The 24,545-nt window shown below is 37.3% G+C and overlaps 1 protein-coding gene across 15 annotated transcripts in view; it reads left to right on the top strand.

Moving 5' to 3' along the window:
- The window catches only part of LOC117972799 (transcription factor 4-like), a 175,617-nt gene that overhangs the window by 133,056 nt on the left and 18,016 nt on the right, over positions 1 to 24,545 (top strand). For all 15 annotated transcript variants that reach the window (XM_059024479.1, XM_059024459.1, XM_059024482.1 and 12 more), the window contains 8 exons: positions 2,062 to 2,167; positions 3,023 to 3,156; positions 3,331 to 3,463; positions 10,077 to 10,147; positions 10,464 to 10,542; positions 11,829 to 11,908; positions 12,261 to 12,464; positions 22,779 to 22,908. In XM_059024479.1, the coding sequence (XP_058880462.1) occupies positions 2,062 to 2,167; positions 3,023 to 3,156; positions 3,331 to 3,463; positions 10,077 to 10,147; positions 10,464 to 10,542; positions 11,829 to 11,908; positions 12,261 to 12,464; positions 22,779 to 22,908 (937 nt within the window). The remainder of the gene's footprint in view (positions 1 to 2,061; positions 2,168 to 3,022; positions 3,157 to 3,330; positions 3,464 to 10,076; positions 10,148 to 10,463; positions 10,543 to 11,828; positions 11,909 to 12,260; positions 12,465 to 22,778; positions 22,909 to 24,545) is intronic.

Raw genomic sequence — 24,545 nt, 5'->3', positions numbered from 1 at the left:
CGTTATAAGTTTTTGAACAGTAGCAGTTGTTTTTTCCCCTTTGAAGTACATTGTGCTACAGTAATAAAATAATTCCAGTACATCTTACCTAATATATATTGCCATCATTAGAAATAGGAATGTGCAAGTCTGATAATTAAGCTTGTAATACAAACTGGAATCATATTTCCAACATTTTCTGTGTGAGGTGTTTCATTTCAAGATTGTGCATAAACATGGTAAGAGATGCAATACTAATTGTGTACAATTAATTTGTCAAAGTGAAGTCCCCAGTGCTAAAGCAGTAAAAGGAATATCAATGAAAATTGATCCAGAAAATGTATTTGATATTCTTAGTGAAATATTGAAATATAAAAGAATAGAAAATAGTCACGAAATTACAATATTCAAACACTTAAACGCTTGTTAAAAATTCCCATTAAAAAGCGAACCCAAACACCCACAAAAGATGTAATTTCAGTCTCTATGTTTGGATTTTCTTCATTTTAATCCCTATCGGGGGTTAACATTGAATATACACCACTAAGCTTCAGTACCAGCACTATGTGCTATTTTCAATAAAACTTATTTGCAGGATTCTGCTGCCACTGCCACATTCTCTGTCGTAGATCTTCCTGCCATGCTTTAGCAGGTCTTGACACAGTTAACCACCCACGAGGAAAGGGTTTGTTTTGACACAGGAAGGTGAGGAGCAGTGTGAGGAGAGAAAAAAAAGGGCCAGATGTTCTCACGATTCTAGTTATGTGGAAGTAGTAACAGATAGCTTCTCTAACATCCAAGGTATGAAGAATCTTGGTATGCAGTGGAGGACTGAAGGCTAGAAAGATACCTTAATTGAAATAAAAATGTGGTGTTGATTGTCAGAATTTCTTAAGTGCAGAAATTGGGAATAAGGAAAGTATGTTACTAATTATTGTTAAAATATTTTTCTTGAATAGAACAATTTACAAGTATGTTATAGTAGGAAATTGGCCTGCTGGATGAATAATTTGTGGTGCCAGTATAAAGATTCATTAAACCTGACCATATTGACAAAGATTTCTTGTCCAGACTTTTTCTAATTGTATTACTAAGTTTTGTTTTTAGTACTACTGTTTACTGTACATTTGTTCTTCCTTTTAATAGAAAGGTAGTGTGGAATAGTGGTGTTATGAATGTAAATGCCATGTGCCTTTTATAATTTGTATACTGTGCATGTAGGTTTATTGTTACGCTGGTTATGCATTGCAGTAAATGTTTCTGCACAGCCCTCCACAGTTTCTCCAGTGAGGCTAGTGGAAACAAGTTGTAATGTATGCCCTGTAGCCTTCAGAAAGTAGATGTCCTTCCCAGACTTTGTAATTTTCCCTGTTGGTTTGCGTTCTTTTCTTTAAAAGATGTTGGGTTTTTTGTAAGCACTTTAGGCAAGTCAAGTCATGGCAGTCGGCATGAGATTTGCTTGTTTTTTTTTAGCAAAGGACATGTTCATCGTTTAGTATTATTCTTTCCTTCAGTTTACAGTATTTGCAGGTTTTAGACTTTTATTGTGCTCCTCCACCTTTGTCGTCAGACTCCTGGTATGAGGAGTGGGTGTACAAAGCACATCTGCAATTTGGAGGGAAAAAGCACTACAGTTGCATATAATTTTGCAATGAGCTTAACCTGAGAAATGGAAGTTATTTTCCAGGTGCTTTGTAGTCCTGTCTGAGTTAGATTTTTGGGGCTTGATAGGTTTTTGCATGTTTACACTTACTCATTTAGAGGCCTGTCTGGCTACATATAATGTTTTACTTGAAGGCAAAATGGTTAAAAAATGTTGTCACTAGGATTTGCAAAAAGTCAGAATTGACCTTAACGATCATTGTCATAGTGGCACAGTTTGCTATGTATAAATACCATAAGAATACAGGGAAATTAAAGATGACATTTTTTTTCAATATCCCTAATGACCAATTATTTTGGTATATCAAAAACGATTTGTTTGGAGTTTGAAAGCTTAAGGGAATTAAAACAATCTTATTATGATTATATCTCATGTGCAAATATCCTCATGACAGTCGTAATATTTGCTGTGTTTTCTAGGTATACGCCCCGTCAGCAAGCACTGCCGATTACAACAGGGACTCACCGGGGTACCCATCCTCCAAACCACCGACCAGCACCTTTCCCAGCTCCTTCTTCATGCCAGGTAACTGAACAAATCAAGGAACAACCCATTTCTTTTAAGGTCTTCTGGCTTTAACCATGAGATTTTATTGCCATTTAAAACATATTTCAGTTGCTCTGCCTGCATCACAAGGAATCAGCTCTTGGCTGTACCATTGAAGCACTTCTTTTAGGTGTTCATTTTTTTTCAGATGCAAACTATGGACCATTTTTTGTTTTTGTTTTTCATTTTTATTAACATGTCTTATAAACAGAACGGTTACTTCCCTTGCAGGATTAATTTATTGCTTTACTAGCAGATGACAGCTTAAAGTATTGTCACTTTCAATAATCAGTTATTATTCCCTTTTAAATTATATATTTTTGCAGCAAAATAGAAGTTAGTATTACATTGTATACAACAATTGGCTTGTTGATTATTCATGTTTTGTTTTTTTGTTTTTTTGTTTTTTTTTACAAAGATCTTAGTAGTGTGGTTTTGGTATTCTTGCTGTACTACAAGGCATTTCAAAGCAGATTCCAAATCTGCCTACATTAAGTATGTCTTTTTCTTGTTACTCCTGTCCTTACACATTTTAAAAGGATCAGTTGACTAAGTATATAGAGCACACTTATTTTTAAGACCACAAATGCCTCTTATTCAGATGATAAATGTAAACTGAAGGCACAGTAGACCAGCACAGTTCAATATTTTTTGATATGGCCAATTAAAGGATCTAAAACTCGTTAAAAAAAAAAAAAAAAACAATATTGACATAGTTTATTGTAAGCTTAATGGTCCTGAAAATGAATCTGAAGTATGGTTTGAGAGAGATTGATGGATTGTTGAACATTGCTCAGTTTGAATATAGCCTTGCTGTAATTCTTGGTTCATCAGATGGCCATCACAGTACTGATCCATGGAGCTCCTCCAGTGGGATGAACCAGCCTGGCTATAGTGGAATGCTGGGAAACTCCTCACACGTCCCACAGACCAGCAGCTACTGTGGCCTCCATCCACACGAGAGGCAGGTAAGTGATCCGTTGCTCAGCAGTTGTCTTGCCTGCTTTAACCCTGTCACTGATTTGTCCAAACAACACAAAAGGTTGGCAAGTTATTCTCTTTGATTCAAATAAAGGAAGATGTATTTTGGTTTTGTTTTAACTCCTCATTAAGTGTGGTTTACTTTCTGCTTTCCTCCACAGAGTTACCCATCACACTCCTCATCAGACATCAATTCCAGTCTTCCTCCAATGTCCAGTTTTCACCGCAGTGGCACAAACCATTACTCTGCCTCCTCCTGTACAGCGCCCACAAATGGAACAGACAGCATTTTGGGTAGGTTGGCTCTGTAACTGCACAATGGTTGATAATGCCCAAAATAGAAAACATTAATTAGGGTATTCTGTACCTCCTGGAAATCAGATACAGTGAACTCCCTTTCAAGTACGAAATGTAACCATTATCGAATGGGTATTTACCTCCTAAAGACCCGAAACCTGAATAAGATATAACAAAGCTGCTCAGCCAAGCCAATGATGCAGTCATGCCCGCTACCGAGGGTATAAAGGACTGCGTGCACAGATCTCGGCACCATTTTTCCTTTCAAGAACTGACCTGATAGGAGAGCCTATTTAGATAAGTACTTTTTACTTTTTCTGCTATAGATTTTCACATTTATTGTGTTTTTACACAAATTCTATGTGATATTAAAAATAATCGCTGTATTAGTTTTACTAATTACGCGTATTTGTGCACTACAGCCTGCTGTTTGGTACGTCCCGCTGCGGCCTTGTGCCCTGCATTAAGTCAGTGGCTTGAGTCGCTCCTTCCCAGGGATCAAGCAACGTAAGTCGGCTGACTTTGTGCTCTCTACCCAGGCTGCAATAGCTCTGGCTGTGGTTATTTTATTCTCGTCCCGGTACAGTCCTCGTTCCGACCGTACCATACTGTTCCGTACCATCATGGTACTGTCCCAGTTCCGACCTGCTACTGATTAGTGTTTACATCACCCAGTCTGGTACCAAGCAGGTCTTGTTGGGTCTGAACAGCCCCGTTGCTGTCTTTTAGCAGCTGAGGCAGCACCTGTACATTCTTACTGTACATTGCTTTCTATTTGCATAATGCCTGGGTTTTATCCCTGCGAGACATGCAAGGCCAGTCTGCCTGTGGAGGACAAGCACGGCAGAAGCTCTTCCTGCCTGGCACCCGACCCGAGCCCGACAAGACCCGACAATAAGTGTCGGGGTTGGGTGTAGTTTGTATATTTACAGTTTGGGCTCGGGTTGATTCGGTCAGTGTGTTATCAGCAGGGATCCTAGGAATCTGTTTGCTGCAGAATAACACAGAAAAATATTTTCTATGCTGTTGGAAAAAAAACACGCAAGGCTTTTGTTTGTTTGTTTGATAACCAAATCAATGCATTTAGCATATATATAATCATCAAAACATGAACATTAATGCTTTAAATTTACAGAAACATACTTCGAATTAGCCTACCAAGGTCTTTGTTTTCACTAAGAGAATAACACATTCACACTGGAGAAAGTTCAGTGTCAGTCACTACCGAGATCATTTTATCCGGGTAGATTTTGTAAAAGTGTTCGTTCTAAAGGGCTAGATAACCTATTGTAGTGCGAATCATGTGTGACGTGTGCAACTATGGCAACAGGTGTGAGGAGGTAACAAGACTGAAACAGCGTGCATTGAGAAAAGCACGAAAAACATGAAGCAATCTACGCTGGTTAGATTTTTTAAGAGAACGGGCACGCAATTACTGTATTCAGCATGTAAGTGTACCTTTTATTTTGTTAATTTCTTTGCTGTTTTCTTTTAAATATACAGTTTAAATGTTGATCAATGTGAAGTTGTCTTGAAAGAACTACAGTATACTGTATAAAGATTTTCAATTAAATTTGGGTGATTCTTCATCATTCTGATACAGCAAATTGCCAAACCCTATTATAGCAAACAACCTCATATAACGAACATTTCTCCAGGTCTCAGGGTGGGGTTCGTTATAATGAAGTTAGACTGTATATAACAGCATTGTGAAATACAGATTTAAATGTATTTTAAAAACTCCAGCTAACCCGAACTCCAGCTAACCAACATATATCGTTCTACCACACTTTACTTTCAGGTGACATGCACTTTGCCCATCTCTATTGACAGAATTTCAGCATTTCCAGGTCGGAAGTTTATTCATTACAAGCAAGTTAGTGGAAAACTCTTAGGCATTTATCAAAACTAATTTATCAAAGATCTTACTTAACAGTATTATGGTGTCTATGCTTGAACCTCGTGCAGTTGGACCACTAAACACTGTTGATGATTTATGTGCAGTAGTAATGGTTCAAAGCACCACTGAAGTCAGTTTTTTAAGGGAAACATCATGTGCTAGAGGTAAGCCGCACATCCAATGCACGTCATAGAAACGTATCATTAAAAAGGGAAAGTAGTAAGTAGGATTATTGTATAGACTGAACATATATTATGGTATAATTTTAAGCATATGTTGCACCAAATCAATTTCAATAAAATGTAGACTTCAAAAGGATATTATTAATATTCTGCATTAGATCACAAATACTTGTAATGCAACTTGGCGTTCTTCAGTTTTGTTAAGACATTTTTGTTGTCGTTTTTACCCTAATGCTGTGAACGCTGTGGTATATTCCTCCATTCTTATCTAACTTATCATTCATATTGGATGCAGTTACTTGTAATTGCATCTGTTACAAACATTTTATTCAGATGTCCAGAACTCCTAGCATCAAAGTGAGGTTTCTGTTCCTAACTATTGTACTCTGGGCTTTTGGCTATGTGGCAGAGTTTTGCTGAATGTCAAAAAAGATTACAGTGCTCGTTTTCCTGTTTTCTTTCTTTAATATGTCAAAAATACCACATGTGTTAATACTTGACTCTTCATTCTTGCTGTGATTCTCAATAGAAAAATAAAGAATCACAGACAAAACCCAAAACACATGTATCAACCTTTTATGTTGACTATTTTTCAAATGACAGCTTTTCTTGTTTATGTTCCTCAGTCTGTGCAAATCATTGATTTTTTTTTTTTTTTAATGTAGAACAAAACACAGAAGAAAGCAAGCTATCTGGTCTATATTTATTCATTATCCTAATACGGTATACGGTACATTTTTATGTATATGAAATGAACCACTGTATAATCTTGCTCTTAATTGTATTAATATTTGTACTGTGATTCTTGAAATGTATGTTTTGTTTACGACTGTAAGTCGCCCTGGGTAAGGGCATCTGCTAAAAAATAAATGATAATAATAATAATAATAATAATAATAATAATAATAATAATAATAATAATACCATATACAGTCAAAATGATGGCAATATTTATGTTTTTCTTTATTTAACAGTTTAAATAAATATTAAGCCATCATGTATTGTGTAAAGCAGCATGACTCAGAGATACAATTTATTGCAATAAATATTGTATATTTATTTTTGGTTATGTTGAAAGCATGTGCTTCTAGTTTCTTGTACTGGTTATCAAAAAAGCAGAACTATATGCACAATATGTGTACCAGCTGTGTAAATTGGAGCTGGATAGTTTGAGTATGTGTACCTGTCTACACCATTGTGAAACTGAACATGTCACTAAAAAAAAGAACAAAAGTACTGCAAAATGTACTTCATAAAAAGTGCCTCAATGCAAAACATGAAATCATTAGGTTATTATCATAACCCTGGTTCCTTGAAATGGAAATGTAAACATTACTGTATGGGTATTAATCTCTTTAAGATCCAAAACCTGAATAAGATCTAATAAAGCTGCTCCCAGAGCCTGTGACACAGTCATGTCCCTCCCCCAAGGACATAAATGAACTGCACGCACAGATCTCATCATGGACGCAGCGACCTTGAAGGTTAGTGGTTACATTTCTATTTCAGTGAACCATGGTTATGATAATTACCTAACGTCAGTATACCCAAGCCGTCGCAAGGGCAAGACTGCCACACGACCGGAATGCTACAAGGCTAAACCGAGGCTGCCTTGTGCGTTACCATGCGGAACCCCAGTAACAAGTAGCTAGGGCTAAAAAAACTGAGGGAGAAACTCACCTCTATGCCTGTGTTGTAAGGGTTGACTCAGAAGCCGCCCGTTTTGAGGATCCACGACATTAAATCAGTAGAACCTAGTAAAGGTATGGGGAGTACCACACACTGCTGCATTGCAAATGTCTTTGACAGGTGTACCCTGGAACAAAGCCCATGAAGTTGTCATGCCCCTGGTGGAATGGGCAGTGAGCTTTTCTGGAGGACTGCCTTTTGGCTCGCTCACAAGGCAATCCTGACTGTATCTGCTATCCATTTGGACACCCTCTGTTTAGACAGGGCTTGACCATGGGACTTCGCCCCATAGCAGACAAAAAACTGTTCGGACTGCCTCCAACTGTTCATCCTGTCAGCATAATACCCAAAAAAGCAAGATTAGTACGGAACGTAACCTTTGCCCTGGCTTCTGCAAAAATTAAGCAGGCTTTCTCAATTGAGAATGCCTGCATCTCATTCACCTGCTTAGCGGAGGTGATTGCAAGCAAGAAAGCTGCTTTTTGAGTTATCAAAATTTCAGCTCAGCTGAATGCAATGGCTCAAATGGAGGCTTCATGAGTGCATCAAGCACCACATTAAGCCTCCAGCGAGGAATAATGTCCTTCATAGGCAGCCGAAGCTGCTGAACTTCTTTCAGAAATTGCCCCACCAGGATTTTGACAGGGCATGCTGAAATACCTGCCAGATAGACCTTCAATGTAGAGGGGGATTTACCCTTGTCAAACAGTTATAGCAGTATAACTGCCATGAGATCAAACACCCAAGGCAGGCACCCACTTGTACCCGTACTGGGAATGCATGAACCCCTCTCTGGCATTCTGCAGAGTGTCAATAACCCTATTGGACAAACCCAGAGCTCAAATGCAGCCGTTCAGGGGCCAGACCCAGAGCTGCAGGCTTGATGGGTCAGGATGCCATAAGGTCCCCTGTGCCTGACTGAGCAGGTCACAGCGCTTGGGCAGTTTCCACGGCTGGCCGCTCAGAAGCTGCATGACGGCTGAAAACTAGAGTCTCCTGGGCTAATAAGGGGCTACTAAGAGCACCTTGGCCCGGTCCTGCCTGATTTTTCTCCAGACACAGCGGGAGCATGGCGAGCGGTGGGAAGGCATATCAGTTGCCTCGGCCACTGGTGTGCCATGGCATCTATCGCCAGCGGATCCCAACCTGTTATGGAGAACCAGGTGTACTGCCCGCAGTGAGAGGAGGTTCTCGTGTGCACAGAGAAAATGCTTGCGGGCCACGCAATGTGTATGTATGTATATATATATATATATATATATATATATATATATATATATATATATATATATATATATATATATATATATATATATATATATATATATTTAAAGTCAGGAGCTGCTACTGCTTTAAACATTACAAATACATCTGTGTAGTAATAATAAAACCCCAAAAATAGTATTCATATTAGTTTATCTCCAAATTAGTCTTTGTCATCTAGATGGCTGTTGCCAAACTCATTGATCTGATTGTTTTTGGCATCTTTAACAGCTTGTTCCGTAAACTGCAAACTACTTATCAACATGAATGTGCCTCGTTCCATTTCCATTGAAAAAAAAAACGTTCTTGCTGCTTGGATCGTTAAAAAAGGGGGTTCGTTATAAGAAGGGTTTGTTGTAGTGAAGTTAGACTGTATGACTTATTTTAATTCTTTGTTGAAACAAATACATTTGAAGAACATACACTAGGGTAGCGTTTTATAGTATCTCCTTTTACGCCTTTTTTTTCATTTTCAAAACAGCCATGTACATGAATTTCTCTCAGGGTGACTTAAAATGGCTAATTGCCTTTGAATTTGTTTAGAGAAATATAGGTCTAAATTAAATTCAGTCTGGTTCAGCTTGACCATTCTTTGAAAATCAGTGGTTTGCTACACTGGTTAAATCAGATCCATGGCAGGTCCAATACATTTGTGGCAATGGGTCTAGAATGCACTCTTAATAGAAAGTATTGTTTATAACAATATATATCGGCTATTAGCCAAACTACAATATGCATCAAATCACCTGTTATAAATACATAGCAAACCTGAAGAAAACTACTGAGTGTCATTAGCTTGTTTTATACAACTGGAGTGAGCTGTTAATTAAGGGAGAGTCCTATGTACCAGGATGAGGAGTCTGCTGGACTGGAGTATGCCACTTTTGAAAAGGAAGATATTTGTGTTTTTAATGATCATCGCATATCTTCTTTTTTTGTATGCTGTCACAGAAAGAACAGGATGCATTCTTTTCCCTCTTTTTGGTTAAGAAATTATATTAACAATAACATCCATTAAAAGGCCTGTTTTGAATACCCAGAAGTCTTAATGATGTTTTAAGTGCAAGTGATTGATCCTTGACATTATTATTATGGACCCCTGTAGTTTTTCATTTGATTTTTTTTTGCTTTTTGCTTTTAAAGGAGAAAAAAGACAAAAATACCAGAAAGTGAAGCAACGAAAGAAAAAATAACAAAATGAAAGTAGTTTATTACAGGGAAAGACTCAATTCTATAACCATGCCCCAGAGACTGTGAAATGCACCCAGACTCTTGAGTAATGTCTGAGCACTCCGTATGTTAAACTCTGAAACCTCTTGTTAATGGTTTCTGCCTTTGGATGGTCTCTTGGAGGTTAGAAACAAGGCAGGCAAAGAGCAGGCAAACTGGAAGTGTTGATTTAGTACTTGAGAAAGCCTGTGTCTAATTATGATTATGGTATAAAAGCAATGTCTTGATACAAATTGGATATTCATTGTGGGGGGGAGGGGGGTCCACAGGGTTATTTACGAGTAGGTTACCAAGGTAATCAAAAGTGTCTTTGTTACATTAATTTACCTTTTTTTCTTTGGTCTAGCAAACAGAGCAGCAAGTGGGGCCGCAGGCAGCTCACAGACCGGTGATGCACTGGGGAAGGCACTAGCATCAGTAAGTAGAAACCCTGACTGCATACAGGCTACCTCATGTCACGTTTGGAGGGGCAGTGTTATAAATACTTTTCAAGTTTCTAACATCTTGGCCAAAGAGATGAAGGTGCTACCTAACGAGCCTATATCTTCACCTCTATAAATCCATCATAATTATTTCTAAAATGTAAACTTTTTAAAAGTAGCAGACCATAGTAATGGAAAATAGAGAGATGCACTTCATTTAAACTAGCTGTCGTGGGGGGGGCATTAAACTACAGTGTAGCAATCTTTAGCAGCAAGTGGAACTGTGAGCATGAATTGTTCTTTTTTTTCAGATCTACTCTCCCGATCACACCAACAACAGTTTTTCATCAAATCCTTCAACACCTGTTGGGTCTCCCCCTTCTCTCACAGGTAATTATACTGCTTCCTACACCAGGGCATCGTGGCTGGTGATTAAAAGGCATTGTTTCTAATCGATAAAGCAGAAGCAGATTTCTTTAGCTCCTTAATTTGTATGGCATTTGTACAAATTTAAAGTGGTTGTGTTTATGTATTGTACAGTATTTCATATTTCTTAACATAAATTGATCAAGGTATACTTTTCATCCATACTTTGTTGTTTCTCAAAGAATCGACTAGATGTCTGTTTTCGAGGTGGGGAGGGATATGTCTAAAGCAAATTGCAATAAAGATTTCAACATTGATTTATTCAAGCTTACAATTGTGCAGTTGAAGCAAACTACAGGGTAGGAAAAATGATTTTAACTTTAGCTTTTACATCTTTCACTGCTTTGCTTACAGTGCAGCGTTATGGATTTAGGAACAATCAACTGCGTGTACCTTAGTATTTTAAAGTATCATTGAAATGCCTGAGATAACTTGTATGAAACATTGCATTAAAGTTCTTACTTTACAAATGAAAATGATGGTTATTAAAGCGGACCATTTTAAATTGAAATTTGAAAGTTACATTTACAGGATAGTCAGTTGAGTTTTTAATGAGAAATAATTTAGTTTCTGATAACACTTTGACTTTATTAGCGCATGTGAAGGTAATTATTGGCTAATTAGCATATGTAAATGAACCTTTTATAATAAAAAGCGGTTACTTAAACTGAACAAGTGAGTATACATAAAGAAGAACACTAAAAAATGTGCTAATTAGCTCTAATATACATAATCAAGGAATCTTGTGCCCTTCAACTAGGTCATTTAGGGGAAAAAAGTAGTGAATGAACATTGGTTTTATTGATGAGTTCCTTTAAATGGTTGCACAGATCTGCCTTATTTACAAAGGGCTGAAAAGAAACAATGAAGTGAATTTTAACAAGGGTCTGTATGTGAAGCAATTACTGAGCAGGGTGGTTAATCAGGCAAATAGGGGATTATTAGCATAACATATGATAACCCTTCTGAAACTCATTATAATTGTGTGACTTGGGTAACCCTTCCCTTACCCCCCATTGAACAACTGCTGAAATAAAGAGGTTCCCCCTATTTCAAATAACAGCTGCTTATAGCAAACCATAGGAATACTTTGTAAAGATGTTAGAAAATGTAATTACAGGTTGATTTGCAATGTAATGTACTTCTAGTAAGAAGTCCTGAGTTAGATCTTATACTGCAAGTACTGTCCCATTAATTGAATGTTGAAGAAACTTTCCGTGTTAATCTGTTCATGTGTTCTGCCCCCGCAGCGGCAAGCACAGCTGTTTGGTCAAGGAATGGAGCCCAAGGACCATCATCTCCAAACTATGAAGCTCCACTGCACTCTTTGGTAAGACTTGTAACAAATACAACATTGCCAAATATACTAGCATGTACTGTACTGGTAATAATAATCACTGTTATAAAAAATGGTAACAATAGTTAATAATATTATGTAATAATATTTAATGTAGTCTTGGACACAGATAAAACTCTGATTGGGCTAATGAAGGCTTCCCCATCTCCCCTGAATTTTATGAAACTTGCTACAAGAGATTTGATAAAACAATGCCTAGGCTTTTTTAGATACATTGTTCTACATGCTTTTGCTCATGGTTAACTACTCCCTCAAAATACAGGCACCTGCTTTTGAATGCTTTATCTGCGATGAAGGTGGCAGATTAATTTGTTTTCACTTACAGCAAAGTCGCATCGAAGACCGGTTGGAAAGGCTGGACGATGCCATTCATGTGCTTCGTAGCCACGCGGTAGGTCCTTCCACGGGCATGCCCAGCGGCCACAGTGAGATGCACGGTTTAATAGGACCATCACACAATGGGGCAATGGGAGGACACGGATCCGGATATGGCACAGGGCTCCTTTCATCGAACAGACATTCATTAATGGTAAGGACCTAAGCTGGATGGGTTCATGATGTACAGTAAAAGGGAAACCATTCAGCTGTATAACAGCTGATTACTCAATGGAAGAGCAACTTTTCAGATCTATTTATGTGAAAATGCTACAAGGTTACACACAAAAAGTAAACCTTCCTTGTGTTATATAAATATCTAACAATAAACCCCGAAAAAAAAAAAAAAAAACGTACAATTCAATGGATCAGTCTTGTCAACAACCATGCAGTGATTGTCTAAAAAATCTCGGATATGATTATAGTTGCTGATTTTCTTAGATTTGATTTTGGTATAAACTGTGGTTTGTGGTCCCCACAGGAAAACGGTAAATGTCCAGTGAAAACCAGGGAAAGAGGTTAGATTTGATACAGAGATACAAATTTGAACTATTGTGCCTCTATTTTATCAATTAATTGTATCTGCCCTTAGTCAATATTCCTAGATACACTTCTTTATTACTTTTCTTTAACCTGTTTAAATTCCTGTTTTAAAAAAAAAAAAAAAGTTTTTACTAAAGGAAGCCACTTATACGAGAAAGGATGTACTGTACATATATTTTCTGAAATACTTGGCTTCAAGAGTCAGCCCTCTGCAGACAGGAATTTTAATAGATTACATGTGCTGACGCGCTTTCATCAACTAGAGAGATATCTATATATCTATATATTGTACAGAGCCTGGCATGCTTGTGTTTCATAGGGGTAGTCATGTTTATTTTGTACACACCAGGAGATTACTTCTGACATTAAGAAAAAAAGGGAGTCGTTGTCATGTGCACCTAGTCTCAAAATGACTTGCAAGAAACCACTTAGTTGCACGAAAGGGCCGCTTGTTCTTATCTTTACGTATGAGGCCAGGACTTTAATATATCTTAAAATATTTTCACTATTGGTTTCTGTTTAACTTCAGCATTACCATTTCATGTGGAAGGTTTTCTGCACTCAAGGTTTACAGTAACTATGCTCTGGACCACATTGCTGTGGAAGTTCTCAATTACTATCTAATTGTGGATGGGCAGTAGATTATTGTTGGTGTTCTTTATCAAGGCCTTTGTCTACAACACCTGTTAACAACAGACTCTAGGAAATTGTGGTGCAAGAAAACAAAAATGTCAATTTCTTACTATCACATTTCCTGAATTGCAAGTTAAATTACTTCAAGTAATTTCACAATCATTTACTGTAATTCGGCAATATATATATATATTTTTTTTTTGGGGGGGGGGGGCAAGCTAATGAAATACTCTTATTAAAGCATGGTGTTCCATCAGGACGCCCATCCATGTGCAAAACACAAACTACATAAATAATACCCTTTCAAATCAGCAATAAACAACTTTTATTGCTGATTTGAAAGGGTAAATAATCTGTTTAGCAGAGTACCTGCTAGTTGCCCTGTAAAAGACGGAAGAAAAGTAAATGAAGGAAATAACATTTTGTATTTAGTCAGTCTCAGAACTAGCCTTTGACCACTTGATGTGTTCCACACTGTTAATGGGGGCAGGGGGAGGGGGGGCTTCAAAACATCAAGGAGGATGCTGGTAATCTTTTCCATATTTAAGGTTTTTCTACTTGAAACAACCCATAAAGCTCCAGCACAGCTGCAGTAAATAAAGCATCAGTGGGAGGTAGTGAGAGCGGAAACACATGGATCAGTGTTGGGAGACTCTGCCCACTCCACACCTTCTCCCTCTGCCTCAAATGAAACTCAGGACAGTGACTGTGTTTGGTCTTGCTCTTCCACACCATGTACTGTGTGTTTGTATCTCTCTTGCTTCTTGCTTATAGCTACCCTCTTTCTCAATTTTCTTCCATTTTATTTTTGTTCTCGTCATTCCTCACAGTTAATCCTGTCTCAGGGCCTTTATCCTTCCCTTTTGTTTTTATGTTGCAGTGCTTTCTGTTTGGTCATTGTCAAAGTTTTGCAACATCCTTGTGTTTTTATTTACATGTTATCACATGCATTTCTTTCATTTGAGAGGATGCCAATGTAATGGACCAGCACTAATGGGCAGGACTCAAGGAACCAGTGATTCCAGTTATTTTTAAAGCAATTGAGATTGTGATGCGGTGTCAGAGGTGATAGCTGAGATTGGGTGCAGAGAATGTGTTTCTTCTTGAATTACACCAACCAGTATAAAACTTGTACTGGTCTTTCATTTCTAGTCTTCAAATGGCAGACTTTACTGTGACTGCAGATGTTCAGGGGGCCTATATTAAAGCTATACAATAGTTCAGACTTTGTTATAGAAAAAAATGTCTGTAGACTCTTAAAAAAAAAATATATATGTGCACTAGATCTATTATCACATTTTCCTCTTGCTTGCTGGAATTCAATAAACAATTTTTTTGTTTGTTTTTTGTTAAATATTTTACTTTAAATACAGTTGACAAATTCTCTCCATGTGAAATTGTGTTTGTGTAGCACACAAAACTCAAGTCTCATTTCGTGCTTAGTAGAGTACTGTATCATTGAACACTGTGCATGATGTGATGACTTTACAGTCATCTACATTAATGCTCAGCGCTGAGGATTAAAAATCAGGTGAATAAATGTATAGCAGCCACAAGAACCAGTGCAGAACCTGCAAGATTCTTTGTGATCTGGTGCTTTCACTACCCCTTAAACTACCAAAAAGTCTTCCATTTTGATTAAAACTGGATACTGACTCATTGTTTTTTCCATTTCTAGAAATAGAGAGAGGAAAGTGAAGTAATTTAGTTATGTCATCCTTATAAAACATTGAATTAGTATATATACAAATCAAAATAAATAGTTAAAACACCAGTTATGTGTTTGTTTTCCTTGTCAGACTGTTTCATATATCTAAACTTGAAGTCTCCACTGTCATCTCGCTTGGCTTTATAAATTACAGATTCATTCAGGTTACCCTTTATCGTATGTTTTAGATTATAATGAAATGTTGTTCCACATACAGTGCATTACATATAAGCCTAGAAATGCATTTTTCTGTAAAATCAGTTTAATTTGATAGGTTCTACCACCCTACTGTATATAAATTGTGCTTTCTGTTGTAGCAAAGCAAGGGTTTTTAAGGTTAATGCAACAAAGAAATTGTGACTTTAAAGACACACTCAGATATTCGTCAGATTGCTGGTCATGCACTCAGACAGCAACAGCGTGAGAAACTTGTCATTGGTCCAGACCTACTTTTTCTAATTAGACTGCTTCATCTTGACCTCCGATACTGAGGGGAAAAATAACAAGGAGAGATCCATGTAAATGCCAATTTCATATATTTTTATAAATTAGTTTTGAAGAATGGCTGTAACACATGAGAGCAGTTTGATTTTCTTATTTAACAGCTGAACTTACAGAATCAATAGCCTATCACTGTAAATGTCTTCTATGATTCACTTGTAAGGTTATCCATTGAAAGTATACCGCATTTGGAACCCTTATGTCAACATACAGAAATGTATATGCCACAACAGCATATACAAAACATATAACCTTAGGGGGTGCTTTCTGTTCTTCTGCACATTGTATGGATTGTTACTAGATAAAGGGCTGCTGGGAATATCTTGTGGGAAGTGGTCACCTGGTAGAGTTCCCTTGGGCATGCATATCCCAACCCCCACCCCCAGAACAAGTCAAGATGAGAAACAGCTGGATTTTGTTTGGAAAGCTGCTTAGTTAAATGCCTTAAGTCTGGAGATGAGAAGCTGAGGTCATTGCGAAAGCAGGTGCTTGAGGGGAACAAGTGGAAAAGCAGCATGTGACTGCCTCCATTTTCTGCAGTTTCGGAAAAGGCTGCTGGTATTCCAATTCATTATATGTATGTAAAATAAAATCTGGAGTAGAGTGCAAGCCTGGGCTTTTTCTTCCTTTAAAATCTTTCACTAATACACATCATTTCAAATATAATGATTTTAGAGTCCCAGTCTCTAACCAATCCAGCCTTAAGAGAGCCTCAAACAAATACCCATTGGAGATTCATTATCCCCTTTTGCCTCCTCATTAGGTGCCAGTATCATGGACTAATCTTTAAGCAGTTATTACTGCCCCGTTTTGCTAAATGTTCTTATAAGCAGGTTAAATTGACATGCAGCCTATTAGAAAGGGAGATTGTAACATTACAGCTTAAAAAAAGATTCAGTAATACCTTTTAAAATTCAGGCTCCTTTTTAATAAATAGACTCTTAAGCTACGATAAATCTTCTACAGCCCAGATTGTGGTCATAAGCCATTCGATCCGTGGCTTTTAAAAAGCAGAACTAAACTTATATCAGATACTAACAGAAGCAGATTTTTTTCACCCTTGTTATGAGTCAACCAAAAAAAAGAAAAAGCCAATGTAACAAAATCTGAAAAGTTGAAAACTGTAGGAGGTGGGATAAGAACAGGCTAGTGGAGCTGAAAATAGATCGTTGTCATGCATTTTTCAACATTGTTGAATTAAAGTAAAATTTAAAGTCAACTATTGCTGTATAAGTGTATATTTGTTGTGCAAAATAAAATTCCGAACTACGCACAAATTACTGTGTTTTTTAAAGTACATTTCTAAATCATTATTTAGTTCTTAGCCGATGCCCTTATCCAGGGCGACTTACAATTGTTACAAGATATCACATTATTTTTACGTACAATTACCCATTTATACAGTTGGGTTTATACTGGAGCAATCTAGGTAAAGTACCTTGCTGAAGGGTACAGCAGCAGTGTCCCCCACCTGGGATTGAACCCACGACCCTCCAGTCAAGAGTCCAGAGCCCTAACCACTGCTCCACACTGCTGCCCACATTAAAGCGGAATTTTTTAAAAGTATGTTCCTTTATTCAACAATTGCATTACCTTTCACCTCAAGAATCTCTAACCCACACATCTTTTTGATAGTAATGTTTACTTAATAACAGTCTAATAATGGCTAGTCAGTGTTCATATGAAAAATAATGTACAGCTATGGACAAAAGTTTTGCATCACAGGATTGAGACATAATTACTGAACATAATTTAGATCTGTTATTTAACATCATGTAATCAAAGAAACTACAAAATGAAAAGTCTACCGGAAGCCATAATAATACAGTTAGATTTCGAAGAAAATGTACATTTTCAAGTATATGAAAAACTACAAAGCGGTACGTAATTCAATATGTTAACGTAACATTATTCAGCAGGTTTCATTTGACTTTATGAAGCAAAATTAGTTCACTCTATAGGGTGATGCAAAACTTTTGGCCATAGCTGTAGTTAAAAGGCATGGATGCTGCTTAAAAGGGGCACTTTGTATCTGCCTGCTTTACTGTAATTGTGGACTCTGCTGGGGAAGTAGTCTAGAAACATTTCGAAGGTAGGCATCACTGACCTCAGGCCACTACGGGGTGTATACTTTAAATATACAAACTGCTGTATACCAGTTTCGGTATAGAAATGTTAAATGTTTTAAACATTTTTTTTTTTTTTTACAACAAACCTTTCTTTTGGGCACAGGGGAAAACGGCAGCTTGTGGTTGCATATTACCAGTGATAAAAATGTGATATCTTCATAAAAGCAACTTGGATGTAAGAGGTACAGGTTTTATTTGTTGATATGCTGTGCTACTTGTTGAAAAGCAGATTAATGGATTTGGGTCCAATTTATCCACACAGATTAACTCGGATGGTCTGATGTTAACTGTATCCGCACATCAGAAATGCAGGCAGGCAGACAGACAATACCGTACTACCCCAGAAAGTTTAACTCTACTTAAAATATGCTTTTACTCAAAGTTTCCATTATAGTTTTGATATACCTTTTAAATATGATTTCAGTATGCATTTGCTATTACTCAGAATGAGACCACCAGCTGGGTGATTTAAGCATTGCTAACCTAAACAAAATCTATACAAAAATAAAATTTAAAAAAGCCATCAATACAAGTGGATGGGCTTAAGCTTGAGTTGACTAACTTTTATAAAGGCAAGAATTTTAACTGCATTGCCACCACCCAAGATGAGATACTATATTGACTGGCAAAAGTGCCAAAACATCTATCAAACAGACTCTCACCCAGCATCCAATCCCAATTTAAAAGCACAATAAAGAGTTTGAGGTTCCTTTCTTAATTGAATTAACATCTAAAGAAGCTACATCTGCACATAAAGAGTGTTCATAATTATAAGCAGCTGTTATTCTGTGGGAAAGACAGTCCCCAGATCTTTTCTTCCCCTCAGAATATGGTCGGAGAACAATGATTACAGCAGTTGGCAAAGTTCAGAGAGAATTATTTTAGCCAAATGAAACTTCCTGTCTCGCACCACAACAAGGAAATAGTATGCAACACCAGCACTGCGCTGTGACCCCCAACTATAACCTTTCCTTATGTCCAGACTTCTCTGATAAAATATGCCTTTGTGTGAGGCAGTATGAGGTTACATATTTCTGTGTATTAATGTATAACCTATTTTTGTATTAAAAAAGATTTAAAAGGTTAAAAAGTTACTGAATTTTTGGATATAAAAAATGACTCGCATACTGTACTGTCTGGTCTTTTAACTCTACTACAACTAATTAGTAGTTTCATAGTTATATGTAGAAATAATCCATACAAAAGTTGCAGGGCATATCCAAGACCAGGCCCTTTTATCTGGGGTGCGTTCAGTAAGCAGATTGCTCTCTCGTGGGGCCCTGTAACATGTTAGCAGTTATTGAACGGTCTGTTAGGAGCGAACAGTTTCACAATAGCAAGAAATCTATGTGTATTAAAACAGTTGCTTTAAGCTAGTTTTGCAATTTTTAAATTGAATTACTACTACTACTGTATTTTTGTAATAAAGTTACTGACACTTGTTTTGGTTTAACATCTTGAGGCATGAGTCAGATTTGTCAAGTTATTTATAGTCCATGTTTCCTTTTCTAATACAATCGTCACTTTAAAAAAAATACCATAATCAGTTTTAAAAAGCTAAAATGACAACAAAAATATTACTTATCACACATGTTGGTCATACTAATTCATATTTGAAAAAATCAGTTTGCAGTCACTGCACTGATAATGCAGGTCGGCTATTTTGAACCTCCAACGAGGCAGCTCTGAGCTTGACATGCTACTGTTATGTAGTGCTCTCGGCGTGCAGGTCATTCAGTTGAAAGCGCCACTGAACGCTCTGGAGCGCTCTGTCTATTGAACGCACCCCTGGTTTGCTGGATTATTTTTCTTAGACCTTGCAGGTCTGCAGTGTTTTAAAGATTTACTGCTTTTTAGTTCGATTCCCTAGTGTTGTGGTTGAAAAATATTTAATTTACACTTTTCTCCTATTGGGCAGTTATCTATTCCCCAATCATGAGATTAACCAACCACAGCTAATTGGCATTCATCTGGCCAAACTCAGTGGTCATACTCTCCATACAAAAGAAAATGCTTACAAATGTTAAAAACTTGGCTGGCACCTCCTGTAGATGTTTGCTCAGACACAAGGTAATTTAAAAAATGTCAGTTGCTTTGGGCACATTAAAATACTACTATTTGAATAGAAACTTCATGATCGTTCAAAACAGAGAACTGAAAGCTCTCCTTTTGGTATTATTTCCATCTGTGATCTCTCTTCTCTAAGTATCCACCCACAGACTGGGTTCAGAATAAGTTTCATTTAGTCAAATGACAAAGCAAGATGAATACAAGAGCAGTATTTGGTTTCTTTCAGTTCTTATTTCTGCAGTCATCTATTTTCCTTTGGTAGTGTAGTGCTAATTTGAGTCTTCCATGACGTGTATTTCTGTTAGTTAAATGGTCTATTGCTGTTACTCGTGCTATTAAAGGCTCTGATGTAAGCTCAGTTGCTGTCACGTCCATGTCCTCCTAGTTAGTATTAATATTCTTCTTCTGCATTTACAGTAATTTATAGGAATGGCGATGAGACATATGGAAACAATTGTCAGATTTAAGTCTAAAAGAGAATACGTTCCAGTTAGGCCTGATAGGGGGTCACTTTGAAAGATAATGTGTGCAGTTAGAGGCCATTAGTGTCAAGTGACATATTTATTAAAATCGTACTTGGGAGAGTTCTATGAACTCAACGCAAGCTTGACTTCATTAATTTCACAAATCATAATAGTTTTCAAAATCATCTATTAGATAAATGCTGACACAACCATAATTCTCTTGGGCAAGTTATCCACTGTAATAATAAAAGATCTACGCAACTGGAAAACATGTCATTGAGCATGTTTTAACATAACAAAGTAATATTTTTTAGCAATACCTGAAAATATCTCATCAGAACAAGACACTTTGCATTAAAATTTTACAAAATTTGCTTGCAGAATATGCCATTTGTTATCGTATTTAATCATTTTTAACCAGCTTTGTAATGTCAAGCTGTAAAACATGCAGTTAAATTGTGTAAATGTCAGAATTTGACTTGGTTGTGCCCAAATGGTAACTTCAGTCTGTCATGCTACATTTAATTGGTAACTTCTGGCTGAAAGTCTTGAGACTTGTTTTTTGTCTCGTTATTAGGTTTTACAAAACCCCGAAATAGTCTCTTGAGAGAGTTTTTTCTCAGAGACATTCATGTACAGAGTAGGGGGCTGTTTTATAAATGTGTTCTGGAGCATATAAATATTGCAGACCATAGTCTGTGCCCCTAACCTGTATTATCCTTTTGTATGTGGGAATGGTTTACCAGTACTGGTAGTATGAGTTCTTCAGGGAATAATGAAAGAGGTTGGAAAATAAGAGCTCAGTTTGAATTTTTCTGTCAGGATCTCAAATAAATAAATACATGTTAAAGTCAGTCAATGGCAAAGAGTGACACATTTATGCAAGCAAAATGTATTCTGTTATATACAGTTTAACTCCTGTCGTTGTTATGTATGTTACAATTTGAAAAATCAGAATGATTCCCAATTTTGACATGGCCCTCCATGTGAAACAAAAAAAATAATTTAAAAAATGTTTCAGCAACTTTCTTGGATTACGACTGATTTAGCATTGTGGTGGTGGTATTTTAGTGTATTTCTTTTTTAAATACATTTGAAAAAAAATGTATACAGTTTAAGAAGGTGATTTGAGAGAGAGATAGATAGATTGATTGATTGGTATATTAAGTATTTGTTGTTACACAGTATGCTACAAGATACAGTACCGGTTATTGACCCAGAAACTATTCAACTCTGTGCTGCATAATCAATTCTAAAGCAATCATTTGAAATTTGAAAACCTACGTCCCTGATTAACAGTGGCAAGAAAGACAAGGTACACTTGAAACAATATTCCCAGTGTGCCTTTATTGTGAGCTTGCATTGTGATATTAATTTAGTTTTGTTTTTAAATATAAAACATTTATTAAATACTAGTCCTTGTATCCTTAGCCAGAATGGTGCCATTTTGAATTTGGAAGCTGCACACGGATGAAAGTCAGAAAACAAACACTGGTTTTGCTCGAGCTCCAAGCTTTAGCAAAGCCAGTCGACATTTTATGATATTTGCATCAAGTGGGGAAGCATCATGTGACATCTCAGCCTGTGCTGTCAAAGGCTTAGCTGGCATTACAGAAAACATGGCAGGTCCTAGATTTGTATCCCTAAAATTAAAATCTTGTGCCAAATCAGAATTCCTGCGGGATCTCCGATATCGACAGGGGAATTCGGAAGCCAACAATTAAGCATATGGGCATTAAGATAATTGTCAGTTCTTTTGGCGGACATGATAGAAGACAGATGGATGTGAATCAGTGCACTCTGAGGCACCCTGGGAGATCATTTTCTGTTTTACCTGCCTGAGCAGCTTTGCCATGTTTGTAACTGCTAGATGATGTTCAAGTAAAATAGCCTGTCTTCCTGTTGTGATTTTTGTGGGGGACAGTGCCCTCTAGAGTTGAACTCCAGCATTGCTTCAGAGTTGCCCCCGAACTATAGGAATACATTCTGTAAAATGAATTACACTTGGAAACTTAAATATATTTTTAAAAAAATTGGGTAGCTGAAGCTTTTGGTATATTGATAAAGTGCAAGTTTAAAACAAACATACTGGTTTCTACTGTGGTTTGTTTTTTTGCAAATGTTCATTGTTTTCCCTGGATGATAGATTTATGTTATTTGTCTACAGTAGGAATAATTATCTTAATTAAGACAGCACACTTTTTTTTTTTTAAATAATGTTTCAGATAAGGTTGTATTAGAAATCCTTATACTGGATTTTTAAGTCCACAAATGAAGCAACTTTATTATTTGCTTTGCTCCAAAATTAATATACAACTTGTGTAACCTGATTTATGTTAATACTGGTGTGTTACAAACTACGGATTTGTATTTGGTAGGCAAAAAACGAAGACCCTTTGTGACCAGTTTCTTTGTTCTAGGTGGGAGCTCATCGTGAGGATGGCGTGGGATTACGTGGCACAATTGTGCCAAACCAAGTGCCAGTCCCGCAGCTCCCAGTGCAGTCAGCAACTTCGCCTGAATTAAACCAGACTGCAGATCCTTACAGGGGTAAGTACTGCTACATGATACGTTGCATCAGTACAAAGCACAGTTTGTGAGGTTTGTGGCTTAGTGAAGCTAGTTCTACATTCTTAGGCTTATTCCCATTCTCTGTCCATACTCTCCATAAGAAAACATTTGTTCCGGTTTAATTCAGGTCAATTTTTTATTTTTTATTTGTGGGAATCAAATTTGTACTTTTAAGCTGATGATACAGCAAACATATTGTATTTTTGGAAACATCCAGGTTTTAGCACTATACTGCACACAGGAAAATCATGAAATGTTGCATGATACAGTATACAGGGATATATACAAGATACACAGTGAATTTTATTTTGGTTCAAGTACAAACTCAACAGTGTGTTGCTTACATTTTGCTGCTGTTTTGTGTGTGTGTGTGTGTGTGTGTATGTATATGTATATACAGTGCCTTGCAAAAGTATTCAGACCCCTGACCAATTCTCTCATATTACTGAATTACAAATGGTACATTGAAATTTCGTTCTGTTTGATATTTTATTTTAAAATACTGAAACTCAAAATCATTTATTGTAAGGTGACATTGGTTTTATGTTGGGAAATATTTTTAAGAAAAATAAAAAAACTGAAATATCTTGCTTGCATAAGTATTCAACCCCCACACATTAATATTTGGTAGAGCCACCTTTCGCTGCAATAACAGCTTTAAGTCTTGGGGTAAGTATGTACCAGCTTTGCAGACAGTGTCAGAGTGATTTTGGCCCATTCTTCTTGGCAGATTTGCTCCAGGTTGTTCAGGTTGGTTGGACGACGCTTGTGGACCGCAATTTTCAAATAGTGCCACAGATTCTCAATGGGATTGAGATCAGGACTTTGACTGGGCTACTGTAGGACATTCACCTTTTTGTTCTTGAGCCACTCCAATGTTGCTTTGGCCTTGTGCTTGGGATCATTGTCCTGCTGAAAGGTGAATTTCCTCCCAAGCTTCAGTTTATTTTTCTGGACTGAAGCAGGTTCTCTTGCAGTATTTCCCTGTATTTTGCTCCATCCATTCTTCCTTCAATTTTAACAAGATGCCCAGTCCCTGCTGATGAGAAGCATCCCCACAGCATGATGCTGCCACCACCATACTTCACTGTAGGGATGGTGTGTCTTGAGGCATGGGCAGTGTTAGGTTTGCGCCACACATAGCGCTTTGAGTTTTGGCCAAAAAGCTCTATCTTGGTCTCATCTGACCACAAAACCGTTTCCCACATCGCAGCTGGGTCACTCTCATGCTTTCTGGCAAACTCCAGACGTGCTTTCAGATGGTACTTTTTGAGTAATGGCTTCTTTCTTGCCACCCTCCCATACAGGTCAGTGTTATGCAGAGCTCTTGATATGGTTGACTGGTGCACCATTACTCCACTCCCAGCCACTGAACTCTGTAGGTCCTTCAAAGTGATTGTTGGCCTCTCTGTGGCTCTTTCACAAGTCTCCTTCTTGTTTGAGCACTGAGTTTTGAGGGACGGCCTTTTCTTGGCAGTGCCTGGGTGGTGTGATGCAGCTTCCACTTCCTGATTATTGATCCAACTGTGCTCACTGGGATATCCAAACACTTGGATATTATTTTGTACCCTTTCCCTAATCTATGCATTTGTATTACTTTATCTCTAACTTCTGTA

The sequence above is a fragment of the Acipenser ruthenus genome, chromosome 1 (genome assembly GCF_902713425.1).
Source record: "Acipenser ruthenus chromosome 1, fAciRut3.2 maternal haplotype, whole genome shotgun sequence".
In the NCBI taxonomy this organism is placed as follows: Eukaryota; Metazoa; Chordata; class Actinopteri; order Acipenseriformes; family Acipenseridae; genus Acipenser; species Acipenser ruthenus.
This window is presented reverse-complemented; position numbering and strand designations above follow the sequence as displayed.